The 17,169-nt window shown below is 34.5% G+C and overlaps 1 protein-coding gene across 3 annotated transcripts in view; it reads right to left on the bottom strand.

The window, feature by feature from the left end:
• Positions 1–17,169, bottom strand: part of GPCPD1 (glycerophosphocholine phosphodiesterase 1) — a 62,894-nt gene that overhangs the window by 35,096 nt on the left and 10,629 nt on the right. For 2 of the 3 annotated variants that reach the window (XR_003005825.1, XM_024764231.1), the window contains exons 4-8: positions 14,052–14,136; positions 8,217–8,292; positions 6,309–6,350; positions 4,178–4,301; positions 385–616 (exon numbers count right to left, since the gene is read on the bottom strand). Coding sequence is in view for 2 of the 3 variants with exons in the window: in XM_024764231.1 (XP_024619999.1) it covers positions 385–616; positions 4,178–4,301; positions 6,309–6,350; positions 8,217–8,292; positions 14,052–14,136 (559 nt within the window). In the remaining variant the exon portion in view is untranslated. The remainder of the gene's footprint in view (positions 1–384; positions 617–4,177; positions 4,302–6,308; positions 6,351–8,216; positions 8,293–14,051; positions 14,137–17,169) is intronic. The other variant, XM_024764232.1, reaches the window with a different exon arrangement.

Raw genomic sequence — 17,169 nt, 5'->3', positions numbered from 1 at the left:
ATCTGAAGAAATTATAGTGGAAAACTTCCCTAATGTGGGAGAGTAAATAGCCATCCAAGTCCAGGAAGCACAGAGAGTCCCAGGCAGGATAAACCCAAGGAGAAACATGCCGAGACACATAGTAATCAAATTGACAAAAATTAAAGACAAAGAAAAATTATTGAAAACATCAATTCTGAAGTTCTCAATTATAATTTTAATAGTACCTGAATCTGTCAACTCTTGCATTTTTAAAATCTGCTAACATGTATAGAGGAGTAAACATCTAAAAATTTGTATGAATCATGCATTTATACAAATTAACCTATGATAAAAATCAAAGCATATGTAAAAATAAGCTCTTGTCTGCGTTGTCTCTCACCCCCCTCAGTGAAATATACTCACCTCAAAAAAATCAAATATTAGTTCCAGGTTATCTGGTTCCATTGTCTGTATACTATACTCTGTCCAACGATCAGGCTGTAAGCCATACCCACACTCTGGCTGTGAATGCCTGCACTTGAACTCATTGTCGCTTATTAAGGATATCTCCAGACTATTGGACATTTTGTGAAGAACAGTGGGAGATACCCTATCATCGTCATCTTCCTCCAGACCCTCTAGTGTCAGCTTTACCCTACATAAAAGGAAAAAATAATGAAATGCAAAAAGTGAAAAAGAAGGAAAATCCATATAAATGTTACCAAAACATTAAATTTTAAAATGCTCCTTGTATATGCTAAACCCTCAAATAAAAATATTACGCAGACTACACATACTACAGGTTAAGGCATTAGTTATACTTTATAAAATAGTGATTTTTTTTATCTCCACACATTTCTGCAAAGTATTAAAATGAGATAAATGCTCATTATGCCTAAGGCTGTTTTCATTAATTCTTTAGGTTTTTTAAAATGAATCTAAAAGGGCATTTACTATTATCCATTTATAATTGGCTATCTCAATTTCTTATGAGAAGTTTCACAAATATATATATAAAACAAGTACATATTTGAACCATATTCTGTTAGTGTGCATTAAAAGACTGTTAGAGTTCATAGTTGTAAATTTTTAAATTTCCTCTTTCTTCTCCTCACCACAGTGAGTCCACGTACTTTGTGAACAGTACATCATTAAAGAAAACTATTGTATTAAATATATATATTTGCATGTATTCATGGTTTTTATGTATGTATATTTATATGTATGTACCTTTTTAATGAAACAAATGAATAAAAAAATAAACCAAGAGTCTAAAACTCTTACAGACTCCACAGCAATGAAAACAAAATACAAGTTACCCAAGCTACTGGGTCACAAAGACTAGTTTACTCCCAATGAGAAGCGATTAGTTGCACAGAGCACTTGTAATGCCAAACAGTCAACTCAATTCTAGAATATTTCTTGCACCAACTGGAATGTACATAGATTAAACAACTTTAATACCAGTGATGTAGAAGCAACGTTATTGTACAGAATACAGCTGCGCTAAGAAAACTTTTCATTCTAGATTTAAATGAGATCCACTTAATAATACAAGTAACAGAACTGTATTAGTGAGGCCTGCTCTGTCCAAATGACGCTGCTGCCTTCAACCACAGTGCAGACTTGCCTCATAGGCACACACTCTGAAACCTTCCAGAGGGGATATGAACACAGGTTATTCAATTAGTAATAATGTTCCGTAATCATACTGTAAAACCAAAAGCAGCACCACTTTAATAATCCAAACAAAAATGATCATCTCTTCTCTCCAAACTCTTAGGAACAGTTCTGAACAACTGATTTTGTTGGTCAGCCTGAAGGAACAAACATTCTCTACCAGGACATATGAAAAGCGACCACAAGTGGATAGTAATGAACAAGCAAGGAAGGAATGGAAGATTAAAAATGGCTATTCTAGGGACTTCCCTGGTGGTCCAGTGGTTAAGATTCCACGCTCCCAACACAGTGGGCAGGGGTTCGATCCCTGGTAAGGCAACCAGAATCCCGCGTGCCATAGCCCCCCCCCCCAAAAAAAAGGCTAACCTACAAATAGCAATGTGCATCTATGCCCCCCCACAAAAAATCAAGTTTAAAGGGATCTATGAAAGAATTTAGTTCTAAAAGAACTAAACATTAAAGGTTTTACTCAAATAGCTATATAAATGTTATAGTCTATCATAAGTAACATTGCTTTCCAAGTTCTGGTGGAATCAAGCGAAAGAGAAACTTGTGTTGTTGAAAACGTGGTGGTAATGAGATAAAACATCATGTCTAGTGTTTTATTTAAATGCTGTTGCTAAGTTTTTAAAAGTCCTGATAAACCTGCAGATAAATTTATTTTCTAGCCACTGAAGGCTTAACCTATCGATAATATGAATTCTGGGGGAAAAAGATGGTCAAAACAACATCGGTTTCTAGCTATGCACAATTATTTCAGTAGGAATCAGTCACTTAATTTGTAGAGCCCAACTAAGTATGGTTATAAAAATCTTCCAATTTAAGCTTAAGCAATACAATAATATAATCAATCACTATTTACACAAGAACAGTACAGGACTCAGGATGCATGTGCAATGCAATCAGAACCCCATTAATTATCTATTAAATTTTTTTTTTTTTTTTTTGGCCACACCGCAGCATGCAGGATCTTAGTTTCCCAACCAAGGATCGAACCTGTTCTCCCTGCAGTAGAAGCACAGAGTCCTAACCACTGGACTGCCAGGAAATTCCCTCTATTAATTTCTTAATTATAGTCAAAGAAAAAAAAAATCCTAATAAGCCCAACCAACCAAGGCTTTATCTTCTACTGCTACCTTTATTTCAGGGTCTTATGCTAATAAACACTTTACAGCGGTTAACACAATTTATTTGCTTCTTTTAACATGTAAATAAAATATTCAGTTATTTATGACTAACTGGTTAGAGAATCTCTGCGATCAAATGGATCTTGCAGATCAGCCACGTGGTCCAATTACCTAGGTTTTTCAGAAGCAAAGCACAGGCCTAGAAAAGCTAATGAACAGAGGCAAGGTACACCCAACACTATTTACTCACAGAATAGCCAATGGAAAGGGCTGTGAAGTGTTACCCACCCTTTCCCTTATGTATTTTATTACTGGTATAGGTAAGTACTATAATATTTTCAGCAGTTATTGTAAAACATTTATGGATTTACAAACTGCAACATCATTATCAATTTTATTCTGAAGATAAGAAGTATTACTATTAATTACTTCAGTTACTGAAAATGGCCCTTTAAACCCAGCCCTGACACATTGTCAGAAAAAGCTGCATAACGTATCAAGACTTAGAACTCTCAGTCCCAAAGTTACAAAAATTCAAATGATAGGGCTGCCTCCATCGTTGAGAAATCAGTTCACTCAAAGATATAACATGGTAGGGCTTCCCTGGTGGCACAGTGGTTGAGAGTCCACCTGCCGATGCAGGGGACACAGGTTCGTGCCCCGGTCCGGGAAGACCCCACATGCTGCGGAGTGGCTGGGCCTGTGAGCCATGGCTGCTGAACCTGCGCGTCCTGAGCCTGTGCTCCACAACGGGAGAGGTCACAACAGTGAGAAGCCCGTGTACCACAAAAACAAAAAACAAAACAAAAAAAACCACAGATACATGGTGACATTACAGAAAAATTAAGTTACTTACTATTTTGTTATTTATACAAAGCTTGACACCTAAATCTTCTTAAATTAAGATTAAAATTAAACTAACCTGGAACTGCTATGATAACTGTGACCTGCTTAACGGAAAAGTTTCTCGTTTTCAAGCCACCAGAAAATTTAGGACACTGAAGTATATTTCCAACAATCATTTTTCTGTTCATGCCATTCTCCCTTCATTTAGCTCAAAATCATTTCGTTATGTCAATTTTAAAACAAAATATTTATTGCTACACTAAGAAATTTTAAATGGTAGAAACTACAAAGATAATAAGCCTAGAAATCACTTATCTAAGTAAAAACAAAATTTTCTTGTTTCCAATTTGGAGATTAAGACTAACATAAGTACATTTAACTGTAGCAATCTTCAGGCAGGGAAGCAGTTCACTCTCACAAGACACCGCATTTATTAGAAAATGTGACATTATCTGTGTGTTATTTTCTTAGTTTATACACATAAAGGCTATAACCAGATGGATCAGAAATCTACACCATTAGTGAAAATAAACAGGCTAAGTAACAAATACACATGGTCATACCTAAATCTAGATTTTTTTAATTTTTTCTTGGTTATTGAGACAGGAGGTTTCTCAGAATAATGCAAACGTAATCTGATTTCAGTCTGACAAGTCAGCCATCCAGAATCCAGAGTCTCAACACCATCTGGCAAAGTAAATATGAAGAACAGTAATTAATATACATATTTTTAAAGCCAATCCAATAAGTACAATATATATTGACAATTCTAGTTCACATTCCGTTTAATATACTCAGGTTATCTATCACTGGTATTTCTCTCCAAAGCAAATATATAAGTAGTCTTACTTGTCATTGAAAAATAACTTTTATATCAAGTAGGAGGGAAAAGTTAAATGAACATTAACAACTAGCCAAACTTTAGCACTAAAGTAAATTAAAATACTCTTTTTGAATATATTATTGAAGTAATACAAATCTATCTCAGAAAGAATACATATTGCAAGATGGCTTCTAACCTAGCATTTGTTCCACTGGCAGTGGATAACTACTACACTTCCAAAGTTTCACATGAAATATTCAGCTGAAACTAGTTATTCCACTAGTGCTGGCAGCGTAGATATGAGGTGGTAATAACAAATGTATTCTCCATTTACATATTCTGCCATAGATAAACTGCATGACTGTGATAGCACTGTTAGCACTGTTTAACTTGAAGTTTCTTACTAACAAAGGTAATAACATTTTCATAAATACCAGGGAGCTGACAACTGTTTTGGACCTAAGTTCTTCATCAAGAGAACTTAAAAAAAAAAAAAAAAACAAGAAACTTTTCTTCTTCGGTATGATTTCGTAACTATCAAATTTCATACATGAAGAGAAACCACTACCATCTCTTAATTTTAAACTGTTTCCAGAAATGGACAGAGTTGGAGAAATGGCTGAAGGCCAACTAACGCTGAATTTAGGAAGATGATGACAACAGCAACAGATGACGAAAGAAATGCCATGCATTTATAACCAGGCATAGTAACTAACATATAATAGAAGGATATAATGTCATCATTACAGTTGAAGAAATGAGAAAACAACTTCTCCATTAAAAAAGCTCTCCAAAACATGTAGCATAAATTTTGTGTAGTCTCTAAAACACTAAATAAAACTATTCGAGTATGTTAGACTACCTTATGATGTGATATAAATAATCCCAAACAAAATCAAGAAACATAAGTTAAATTCCTGCCCAAATACTGCAAAAGCATGTACATTTCTAAAGTGGATAAACATATGTACTTAGTAAAACCACAACCAAAACATTCAGGCCCTATTCCTTCCTGTACTCAACAGGAATGCAAACTGGTTATGAGCAATTATCTCTGGTTCACAGTCAATGCAAGCACGCATTCTGTCCACCCCCTTTACACCTTTTGACTCCTACAGTATAGTATCTAAAATGAAAATGCAGTTTAGCATGATAATGCTGATACACTGTGAGAATTCCAGTCATTGAAGAAAAAACTTGAATCCTTAGGATAAAGTATTTACTGATGCAGAAAGTATATGACTGTAAATTAATTGTTTAAATACTCAGCCATAATTACTAGAACGTTCTGCTACTTAATCTTGATTTTACTATAAATGCACATACTAACACAAAATGCACAAACGTAGCTTATGAGTAACATTTCACACTTTAAATGTTGAGAACAATTAACATCATTTTCAAACATAGTGTTAAGTGATGATATAGTAACAGTTAAGTACAATACTTTTAAATTGATTGTATTAATTCATATACCTAAAGTCAACAGCCAAATAAAAAACTAAAAAATAAATAAAATTTTAAAGCATAAGAAGTATACTAGAGGGAATTCCCTGGCGGTCCAGCGGTTAGGACTGCGCTTCCACTGCAGGGGGTGTGGGTTCAATCCTCCTGGTTCGGGAACTAAGGTCCCACAAGCCACGTGGCATGGCCCAAAATAATAATAATAATAATAATAATAATAATAATAATAATAATAATAATAATACTGGAAACTATTATTTAACAGAATGCATTTGTTTTTTGGATCTAGTCTTCTAGTCTCTATTTTCAATATCATACTGTCATATTTCCCTGTGCTGTTTCTAATGAAATGTAAGGTAACATCTCAACCATGTGAATAAAAATTTTCAAAACTCAGTCTCACTTACTGTGGATTCCAAATTGTCCATCGTCAATAATAATTTCACTTTCTAAAATTGAAGGAAAATAGAAAATCTAGTTAAAATTCATGATGTATATACAGAATGAACAATTGAGAAATTACCTACCTTAAGGATTTTTTTAAAAATTTAGAATTTAAAAGCAGCCCAAAGTGAATAAGCATATTTATTGTAGCCCTCAATAAAGAAATCCCTTTTAAGGAGGCTATCAAACTAATGGTTCTTATATTCATGGTGATTATTCACAATGTTGTAAGGAAGAGAAAGAAAACTCCTCAGAGAGGTGCTCTAGAGGCACTGGGACAAATGTTTATACCAACCAATGCATGAGACTGACAAGGTGCTGGAAAACAATATCTCCTGGTTGATTTTTCAAACCAAAGGTCTTGGCACAATTAAAATGCTTATTCTTATGTAGTGCGTATTCTGAACTTACCTAAAATATAATGCTCCTCAAACCCCAACTATTCTCTATAGCCAGCTAAAAGCTTTTTAAAACAGCATAAACTTACCTGTATATATAGAGCTATGAGGAATTACCAAAAAGTAAGTGTTTGCACATTGCCTCCTAACAGAAATTTCAACTAAATGAGAAAAGCTGTTAAGCCCCACCCTCTGAGTAAAATACTAATTATCTTCCCTGCTATTTCCTTTCCCAGTTTACTTTAAACATAAACCTGAATTTGTTAAAATAAGTGTGACAGTTCCCAATAAAGATTCTCTGGTATATTTCACACAGCTCTTAAGTTCAGAAGTTTTATTTTCCAAAAGTATAAAATAGATTAAAAAGACCAGAAACAAAATCATCCTACTTTCTCAAAATAAGAAAATATATTTAACTGCAAGATGCTTCAAAACGCAATTTTTAAAATATTCAATTCCTAATAATTTCCAACCTCAGTATGGCACTCTTTTAATTCTAAAGTACACTACATAAAAATTCTAAATATACTATCAAAAATGTATTACAAAAATGTATATACAAAAAGAAAATCCAATAAAGAGGATGGAATGAGATAGCTGTTTAAACGAGATGTGTCCTTGCTATATATAGGGTAAAGCAGAATCTCTCACTACTTTCTAATCTAAGCTAGTAAATAACAAGCCATTTATTCTTTAAATTCTAATTTTCTCTGGAAACTAAAATAGAGTTTTCAGCACTAAGTCAATTTATAGATGAAACCAAGTAGGTAATTTAATGTATGTGAAAAGAACTTCAAATTTTAATCTCAGTATGGAAAAGGAAATTCAAAAATACTTGTATGAAGAGAAATGCCATTTTTAGGCACAAGAAAACTAAATAACGTTTAAACAAACAAACAAACAAAAATTATCTAAATAGCAACTTTAACATAGCCAGCAGGGTATTGGGGGAAAATGTCTGCTACAACCAAGAAATCTGAATTCATTCATACAAGTTTATTCAAGTATTTACTAGTTTAAAAAACACCCACAAATAGAATAACTTATTCTATTACTATTCAAAGTTAAAAATGTAAGAATCATTGTTTTGGATTAATTCTTTCCTCAAATGTTCTAAGTTCTCTGAGCAAGTAATATCAAAGCCACGGATGGATGCTCAGTTAAAAAAAATGCTATTTTATAAACTTTTGTAACTACTCCAAATATAAATATATATTCCACCATAAACCCATCTAATTCAAGAAATTAAAAATAACTAGGCAAGCATTTCTAATAAAGTTTATGAAGAAAGGCAATTAAGAACTGTTTAGTTTTGAAAGTAAGACCCATGATATGCTCAGTGAAACTTGTAGTACTGACAATGCATTGACCTTAAACTTTAAAATAAATATTTATTAAATCCCACTAAGCCATTGTGCAGCATATTAGTAACTTTATGCATATGCCTCAAACAGATGCAGTTAATGCCCATACCTAAAGGGGTTATTGATCGTGGTTGTAGATGAGTCTCCCACTTGTGAACTATGACTTGACATGGACCACCGATAGTCTGCAATTTAAAAGTTAAACGTCTGCAATAATTTCTTGTATCTTATTTTCTACCCATGACGCCATTAGATGTTTGTGGCCTAAGTCTTATACTAATTATGAAACCAAGAGATTCATCTTGTTAATATCAATATTATATGCGAAAAAATCAGGAATGTACCAGGTCAAAAAACATGATGAATGCTGGAAGAAAATGAGGGTGAGGTAGTAAACAAAAATAAGATGAACTGGCAAATAAAACCATTTTAAACCCATTCTTAAATCTGCCTACAATACTCAGTTTTAATCTTTAACTGATACTCTGTCGTAAGTTAAAGTTAACAGCAAATATACTTTATGTTTGGTATGTCGGAAGTCAACGAAGTATTACTGGAAGATTGAAGTAACTCCTCAAGTGTTCAGAAAAAGCCTAAACTCTCTGATAGTAGAAATACTGAGAACGAATACTTCAAGATCAATTATCACAAGTTACTCAAGGAACTAGAGGGCATAATAAAGTTCTTCATTACATATATTTAACTAGTAAGTAGGTAACAGGAAGAATATCAGATTCTCGTATTTTAGTAACCAGTGTTTCTAAGGAGCACAGGAAGCCCTTTCCTTTAGGAAAGGACACATGCATGGCTAAATCTGAAGAACAAGTTTGATTAAAGGGGAATGAACATCCAGTTTTACTCTTACTGCCTTAAAGTTTATAAATTCATACAGTGTGAAAAATTTTAATACTGTCTTCTGTTATCAAATTCTCTTACTAAAAAAGAAAATAAAGCTTTATGTATTGTTGATAATGTCTACAGCAATTTAAACACAAGAATGAACTACCACAAGGATTCTCTTGTGTGTTCCTAAAGTACTGAAGTATATGAAGTGTTTCCTAATTTTCCTTGAAGTATCTAAAACAAAACAAAAAACCCTACACTTGTCTAATTAAACTTATGTGCCAAAATACAATCCTTAAATACATATTTTAAAAGAAAATTTTCAAACTATATCCTTACAAGGTATTTTTTTTCTTCTGAAGAAGAAATTTAGTAAAATACAGAGAAGCAAAAAGAAACAAAAATCACCCATTATCACACTACTTAGGGATAATCACTATCAATATTTTCACGTATCTTTAAACCCTTGTCTAGGCACATATATACTCTTAAGTCTGGAACATATAAGCTTCTCTCTTTATTACATCTGTAGATGACATTAAATACTCTTCTATAACATTTTATAGGATTTCAATATTGATTTTATTTAATAATAAATGATCCAAATGATAACAAATAAGTATGTAACAAATTAGGCAAGAGATAATTCTGTCATTTAAAATAACCAGAGGTTAAAATCTTTATTTAAAACTTGCAAACTTTTGAAGTTTGAGAACTAAAATTGCATTAGATATACATTCAATTCCTTAATCCTGGGATAATACAGGAACTCATTTTCTCTAGCTGAATACATCCTTGTTATAAGGGTTCACTTGTGAATTGATAATATACTGTGTAGACATTTTAAAAAATGTAAATGTGAAAGTACTAATCTTAAAATATGGTGAATTACACTAAAAAAACAAGAAACATCTGATCCTGCATCTGCTAGATGTTTTTTACTACAACTTTTTGCTGTCACTTTTTTGAATTTGTTTTCACACATCAAACTTTCTAACCCTCAAAAGATACAAATGTATATAATAAAAATAGGAATGCTTCTTAGCAATAATGGGCAACCAGAAATAACTAATCTATTCCCTTCTTCCACCCCTCCCATGTCCCCTGCACTCCCCTCAAAAAAAAAAAAAAATCCTCTTTGCTACAAAAGTGGTGTAGATCCATATTCTTATAAAAGTTACTAATCAAATGTGACTTGAAAGGGTGCCATGAACATAATAGTATATATCAGCAGGGATTAAAAGTGGGTAGAAGAAAGGAGAGACTTTGTTTTAATTTTTTGTTTTAATTCAGGTATCAGGGGAATTTCACAAAAAGTGTTGATTACAGTATCTATACTTAATCATGTAAGAATAGTCCTGTGGATTAAACACTTGAGAGGGAACAGTAATTTTTAAAACTCCACTCCTGTTTACAAACCCACTAACCATAGCATAAAGCAAACTAGGCTTGAACAGAATGGAGTCTTGAGGAGCAGTCCAAAGGGTCAATTCAACAGATGGCTTATAATTGTGTCTACTGGAGTTCACACTACAAATTCATGGTTGGTACATAAAATGTGATAATATTGACAAATGAACCAAGTTTTAAAACACACTGAATTTCCAAAATTGTTGTGACTACTTTATTAAACTTTAGTAGGTAATCTTAAATTTTAGCTTACCAATGTTCTTTAAAACAAAAAAAAACCTTAACACCTGAGCATTGGGAAATTAAAGATCTTAGCAACGATTCCAAAACATGCAATCCTTTTTAATATGCTAAATGCAGTAAGTCATTCTTCAAGATCTTAGGAAAAAAAACAAGAGTTCCATTCTGTAAAAGACTGCCACAATTTTAAGCACTTCAGAGTCAAGCAGAAAATGGCTCTTTGGAGACAAAAGTAACAATATCAGTCCAAGATAGTACTCCACTAACAGGACTGGTAGAGTTATTTCACATTTTAGCATGTATTAAATCAGAAGATTGCTGGAATGTTTCTCATACAAAAAACCTGTTTCTACAAAAAAGTCATAATGACTGCTTTCTTAAACAGTTATTGATTGACATCACTCAGCTGTATCAAGCACTGAGAAAAAGAAACAAGATTATATAAGAGGTAGACTGGGGGTTTTGTTTTTAACAGACCACCAAGCAAAACTATCACTATCATGGAATATCACTGCTTTCAAATATCATAGAAACTGTTAAGCGTAAACTGTAAAAATTTCAGTTTCCTTTCTACGATTTTGAAAAAAATGGAAAAAAAAATGCCCATGTGAAAGGGGCTCTGAATTTTTAATCTATGTCAGAGGCCAGAACCAGTTAGTTAAAAATCACTATTTTTAACAAGACCAGGAAGAAAAACGGTCACTTAGGAGTGAGTAAAGCAAAGAAGGCTAGGCCAACATACATCTCTCAGATGGTTCAAATTCATAGTTAACAGCTGAGGGTATTTAGCATGCAGAAGAATTTTATTAAGAAACCACTGTACAAAATGACAACCTGGGCTATTATGAAAATAAACAATTGCCTGCCTACCAGATGACTGATTCTTTTGTTAAAGGATTTAAATAAAAATCAAGGGACATTAAGAACAAGGTAAAAGAATTTGTAATGAATCTAATTATGAGTGAATGTTAACACCTGTAAAAATTAAAAGCAGATGTTACTGAAAAATAAGCTATTTCACTGAAATGAATGAAAAATTTCAAAGACAATATAATTAAAAAGTGGCTAACATCTCAGTATGAGACAACAATCCCTAATTCCAGCCACAAATAAAAAGGGGTGAACATGGATTAAAAAATGTTTAAATTACACATTAATTCAAAAATTATCTTTGGTGAAGATGTGAAATTAATGGGTTATCTGCAGACTCACAGCAATGTTTCCATTCCAGGAATATCTACTACTTTTGTTTGCTATGTTTAAATAAGATAATATTTGTCACCTGTAAAAAATTATTTTAGAATTTAATATATTAACACCTTATTCTAATTCTACAAAGCATAAGAACATACAGCTGTGAGAAATTAAAGAGAAAAAGGACTTCAAGAGTCTTTAACTTCTAAACTAAAAGGAATATGCCAGAAAGAGCAAATTACGGAAGAGAAATTATGAATGGTAAAATTTTATTCATAGAAAAATTTTAGCAATCGAAGGGATGTAAGAAATCTATAGTTCAAACCCTTCATTTTATAGATGAGTAAGCTGAATTCTGAAGGTCAAGTGACAAGATCACAAGATTTTTAGCTTAGGTTCTACAACTGCTTGGATAACCTAAAACTTTTGACCCAGTAAAATTAACCTTATTACCCATTTCAGTTTTTCAATGCTTTCATAATCATTTTGCTTTCCAATCATTCTTTATATTCATAAAATATATACTCCAATAATTTACATCATTTCACGATTTAAGATTCCTTGCACATTAGTTCTATCATTTGACAGTGCACAATTGAGACAAAGTTTCTAATTACGTCTATTAAAAATTATGATTCATTTAAAAAGCGCCACCAACTTTAAAAAGAAGTGTCACTTTAAGCTGGCGTGTGGGAAAAAAAAAAACCTCTAGCCATATGCATGGGATTTTATGTGGCTATTTACTCTATTCCATGAAAAACATACTTACCATGGCAGCCCCTGCATCACACGGTACATGTGTACACGATACAGAGCACCTACTTAAAGAAACACACTCACCAACACATACTGTAAACTTTTGCAAGTATTACAAGGGGAAAAACTTGTTTCTTACTGTAAGCAGACTTCGTGCCAATTTTTTGGAAAAGGCATTTTGGAAGGATTTGCTGCTTTTGGTTACATTTTCAATGAAAAGAGAAAATACTGTAGGTTGGCTTAATTTGACCTGTGTTGACAACAGTCTTACTTTAGGAAACTACGCCCAAAGGACTCATGATTTTTCTTGTCCAAACACCCCCGTAAGTAAAATTTAGTTAATTTCACATACCAGGATCCTCAAATATGCTTTCAAACTCACAAGTGCTATGATCTACATAACTCTGTACAAATGTTCACTTTATACTAAAGAACTTTGCCACAAGGTACAACCCCTATGCCAAATAAACGATCTTTTCCTTAGTCATTAAAGTGAGACTATTGTCAAGATAAGCCAACATAATGATCAACTATAATGTAATTTAATTTTAATTACTGAGTATATTCACAATATATTCTTGGAATAAGAAACGTAATAGGTGCAAAAGACAGCTGAAGTGGGTTTGTCAGTTTTTCTCTTTTATATAATGGTGGCTAAGAGACTGAGGTAACAGTGGCTGCTTGCATTTTTTTTTTTTAACATGTAACAAGTATTCAAGGACCCCAAAGGGAAATAAATTTTTAAAAAGATCTAATCCATGTTTGCTTCCTAGACTCCTGCCTAAGCCCTTGTTCACATGCAGCCCAAAGTGTGCTCAAAGGTAAAAATCTGAAGGAAAATAATCCTTTCAGCAAATAAGTATCTTTAAAATAAAGAATCAACTTTTCTAAATATGAAAATGTTCCCAAAATAATAAATAAATCATTGTGAGCAAGCAGATTTAGATCTAACTGATATTCCAAAGGCCTTCAGAAAAGATCCTGGTCTATCAACACTATCACTGAAAAAAAATCTAAAAGGAATGACTTCAATTTTTGATAGGAGTTAATGCAGCCACTAAGAGATAGCTGCGTTGAAATAATTTTTTCAAAGTTACTCACTTAAAGCTGGCTATATACACCTCTAAATATATCTTTACCACAGATGAATTAAAAAAATGAAACAAAAAGAAAAACCTTTACTACTGGTTACTAACTAGTTTACAAAAGTTATAGAAAATGCACACCTATCAAGAACACTTATCATTAAAACCAATTTCATGATAAGAATATTGCAGAACATACTTACTATTAGTCTTTTAAAAATTCCATTGCACACACTATTTGCCTCTGAAGAGGCTACTTCCTTTCTTTTTGGTGCTAAAATATTATTAATCCAGAGTTCTTTTCTCCTTATTTGATCTAAACAAACTCATTTTACTTTTAATGTTTCCAAACTTAAGTTAGTTGCTTTTGAAAGAAGTCTTCTAAAGAAACTGGAAACTAGATAAAGAAAACATACCTTTGGTTCTAAAAAGCACCCTTTGAAGTAGCGGTACTGAACTGATACTCCTCTACTAAGTACAATGGTTGCTTTCCATAACATGCTGTGAGAAAAAAGAATTAAAGCAGCAGCATCAGTATCAAACTAAAATGCATAAAGTCTTCATTAATTCATAAAACCCCTCAAGTAAGGTCTGTGATCAATACCATTTATTTATTCCTACACAAAATTTTACTCCAGGCCTAATCTGAACCAGGTACTGGGAACACAGTGATGAATAAGGCAGAAAGAGCTCCATCTTCAAGGAGATTGCTTGCTTATGTGGATAGACAAATATATAAGCAAACAGCATACATAGGAAGGGCTAGCTGACCTTTCTGAGGTGACAAGAAGTTTTGGAGGGAGATCTCAACAAGAAAGAACTGTCTGAGCTGAGACCTAAATGATGAGCCATACAAAGAAGCAGAAGTAGTATTCCAACCAGAAAAGGCAAGCAGTGCAGACCTCTGAATCTCCTCTCACTTTCCACTTAGCTAGGGATGTTACATGGCTGCTAACAGGCTTTGAGGCCAAGGTCACAAACTTAAATGCCTGTTCCCAACTGTCCCTTATTCTGTCCTGCCCAGCCTCTGGCTATTTCCCTAGCCAAGCAATCAGTGTCTGTATCTTACTTGTACTTGTATCTTACTCAACGTCTTCCTCTGAACTATGTCATTCTACATATTCTAATGCTAATTCTAAAGCTTAGAACTCAACAGTGAAAGAATTCACTACAATTCATGATTATAACTGATTTTTAGCTTCAAATCATAGGCCAATGTTATTCAAAGTGTGGTCCCAGGACCATCAGTATCAACTGGGAGCTTGTTAGAAATGCAAAATCTCAGGCCAGGGCTTCCCTGGTTGCGTAGGGGTTAAGAATCCACCTACCAATGCAGGGGACACGGGTTCGAGCCCTGGTCCGGGAAGATCCCACATGCCGCAAAACAACTAAGCCCATGTGCCACAACTACTGAGCCTGCATGCCACAACTACTGAAGCTCACGCACCTAGAGCCCGTGCTCCACAACAAGAGAAGCCACTGCAATAAGAAGCCTGCGCACCGCCATGAAGAGTAGCTCCTGCGCAACGCAACTAAAGAAAGCCTGCATGCAGCAACGAAAACCTAATACAGCCAAACAAACAAAAAAAATCTCACGCCGCATCTAGACCTATTGAATTTGAAACTCTGGGGGAGGGCCCAAGCACTCTGTAATTTAACAAGTGTCCAGGTGACTCTGATGATGAACACAAGTTTGAGAGCCCATGTCAGAGACCATTACCCAAACATTAATTCAGCATGAATAGTTCAGTGACTAAAGGGCAGCTCCAAATATTCTTCCATGATACCAGATGGCTAGCACTGCTCCCCACCTGGCTCTGCCAAGACAGACTTAGGGCATTATCCTCACTCTGACTCAATTTTGGTTTCTAACAAAATATCCACAACCAGCTGTCACCCCTGGTCCTAGCTTCAACAATCAGATTAACCTGGTAATAATAAAATACATATGCCCTGGCTCCACCCTGGGAAACTCTGGTTTCATAAGTCTGAGGTGGAGCTTTGTCTCGTGGAGTTTGATAAACTGGACATATGTGATTGGTTGAGAAACACTGCTGCACAACAAGGACAGCCTAAATGCTCGGAACATGTGTCCTGACTACTTCTCCCTGATAAGCCTCAGAATCCTTTTCAACACAGGGCTCCAGGCAGATTCTACCAACTCTGAGATGAAATTTATTTCCCATCTCTGCTACCCAAAAAGAAAAAGGCAAATTTCCAGTATTATTTCACCCATAAAACCAGCCAGAGTATGTGAAACTAGCCCCAGATGTGCACAGTAGAATTAGTGGGAAGCTTTAAAAATGTGCTGGGGCCCCTCTCTCGTGCACTATTTATCAATCTTACAGGAGCAGGGTCTTGGCATTTTTTTAAAAGCCCCCTTTTAAAGTGCTTTAAACCAGTTAAAGTGCTTTTTAAATCATTTTTTAAAGTGATTCCAATGTGCTCCCCTGGTTAAGAACCACCAAATGAAAAGATCAGATGGTGAGAGCAATAAAATCAGTCTTTTTACTTTACTTCCCTAAGCAACTATAGCAAAGTTATAAATGAACCAGAGGGACTTCCCTGGTAGAACAGTGGTTAAGAATCCGCCTGCCACTGCAGGGAACATGGGTTCGATCCCTGGTCCGGGAAGATCCCACGTGCCACGGAGCAACTAAGCCTGTGCGCCACAATTACTGAGCCTGCGCTCTAGAGCCCGTGAGCCACAATTGCTGAGCCCATGGGCCTACAGCCCACGCTCCACAACAAGAGAAGCCACCGCACCACAACAAAGAGTAGCCCTGGCTCAGTGCAACTAGAGAGAAAGCCTGAGTGTAGCAACAAAGACCCAACACAGTCATGAATGAATGAATGAATAAATAAATAAATAAAATTACTTAAAAAAAAATGTACCAGAACTGTTCAGTGACGTCAAGAATGAACGTAACCTGATGAAACTCAAGAAAAACCAGGAACGAGGGGCAGTGAGAAGGTTTAGTGCACCTGTCTGATTTTGAATTGCCCTAATATCCTCCCCACAAAAATACCATGAAATCTCCAAGAAGGGCAAATAAAATCATAAGTGACCCACATTTTCTGCATTATTAGGAAATGACACCACAACCTTCAAATTGTTTGTAAGAAAAAAATTCCAACAGAGCTCTTGTCACCACAAACCTGTAGGTACAGAGAGACTTAAGAGACTGAAAAGGAGGAACAGAGGACTTAAATGCAGAGTACACTGAAATCCCAAAGAAACACAGTTCTAAAACACAAGACTGGGGAATTTCCTGGTGGTCCAGTGGTTAGGACTCTGAGTTTTCACTGCAGCGGGAAGGGTTCAATCCCTGGTCCGGGAACTAAGATCCAGCACGCTGTCAAAAACAAACCAACCAACCAAAAACCCCCATGAGACTGTTGTTTACAGGCAAACAGATTTGTTTACCTTTTGTATCATCTTGTATCAACTACTTTTATCAACTGTGTCATCTACTTCCTTTCTCTTTGTGAAGCACTGTTTATCTGCCATATATGAATCAATTATACTTCATT

The sequence above is a fragment of the Neophocaena asiaeorientalis genome, unplaced genomic scaffold (assembly GCF_003031525.2).
Source record: "Neophocaena asiaeorientalis asiaeorientalis breed wild unplaced genomic scaffold, Neophocaena_asiaeorientalis_V1.1 scaffold400, whole genome shotgun sequence".
Classification (NCBI taxonomy): domain Eukaryota; kingdom Metazoa; phylum Chordata; class Mammalia; order Artiodactyla; family Phocoenidae; genus Neophocaena; species Neophocaena asiaeorientalis.
Note: the sequence above shows the minus strand (reverse complement) of the source record. Positions and strands in the feature narration are given on the sequence as shown.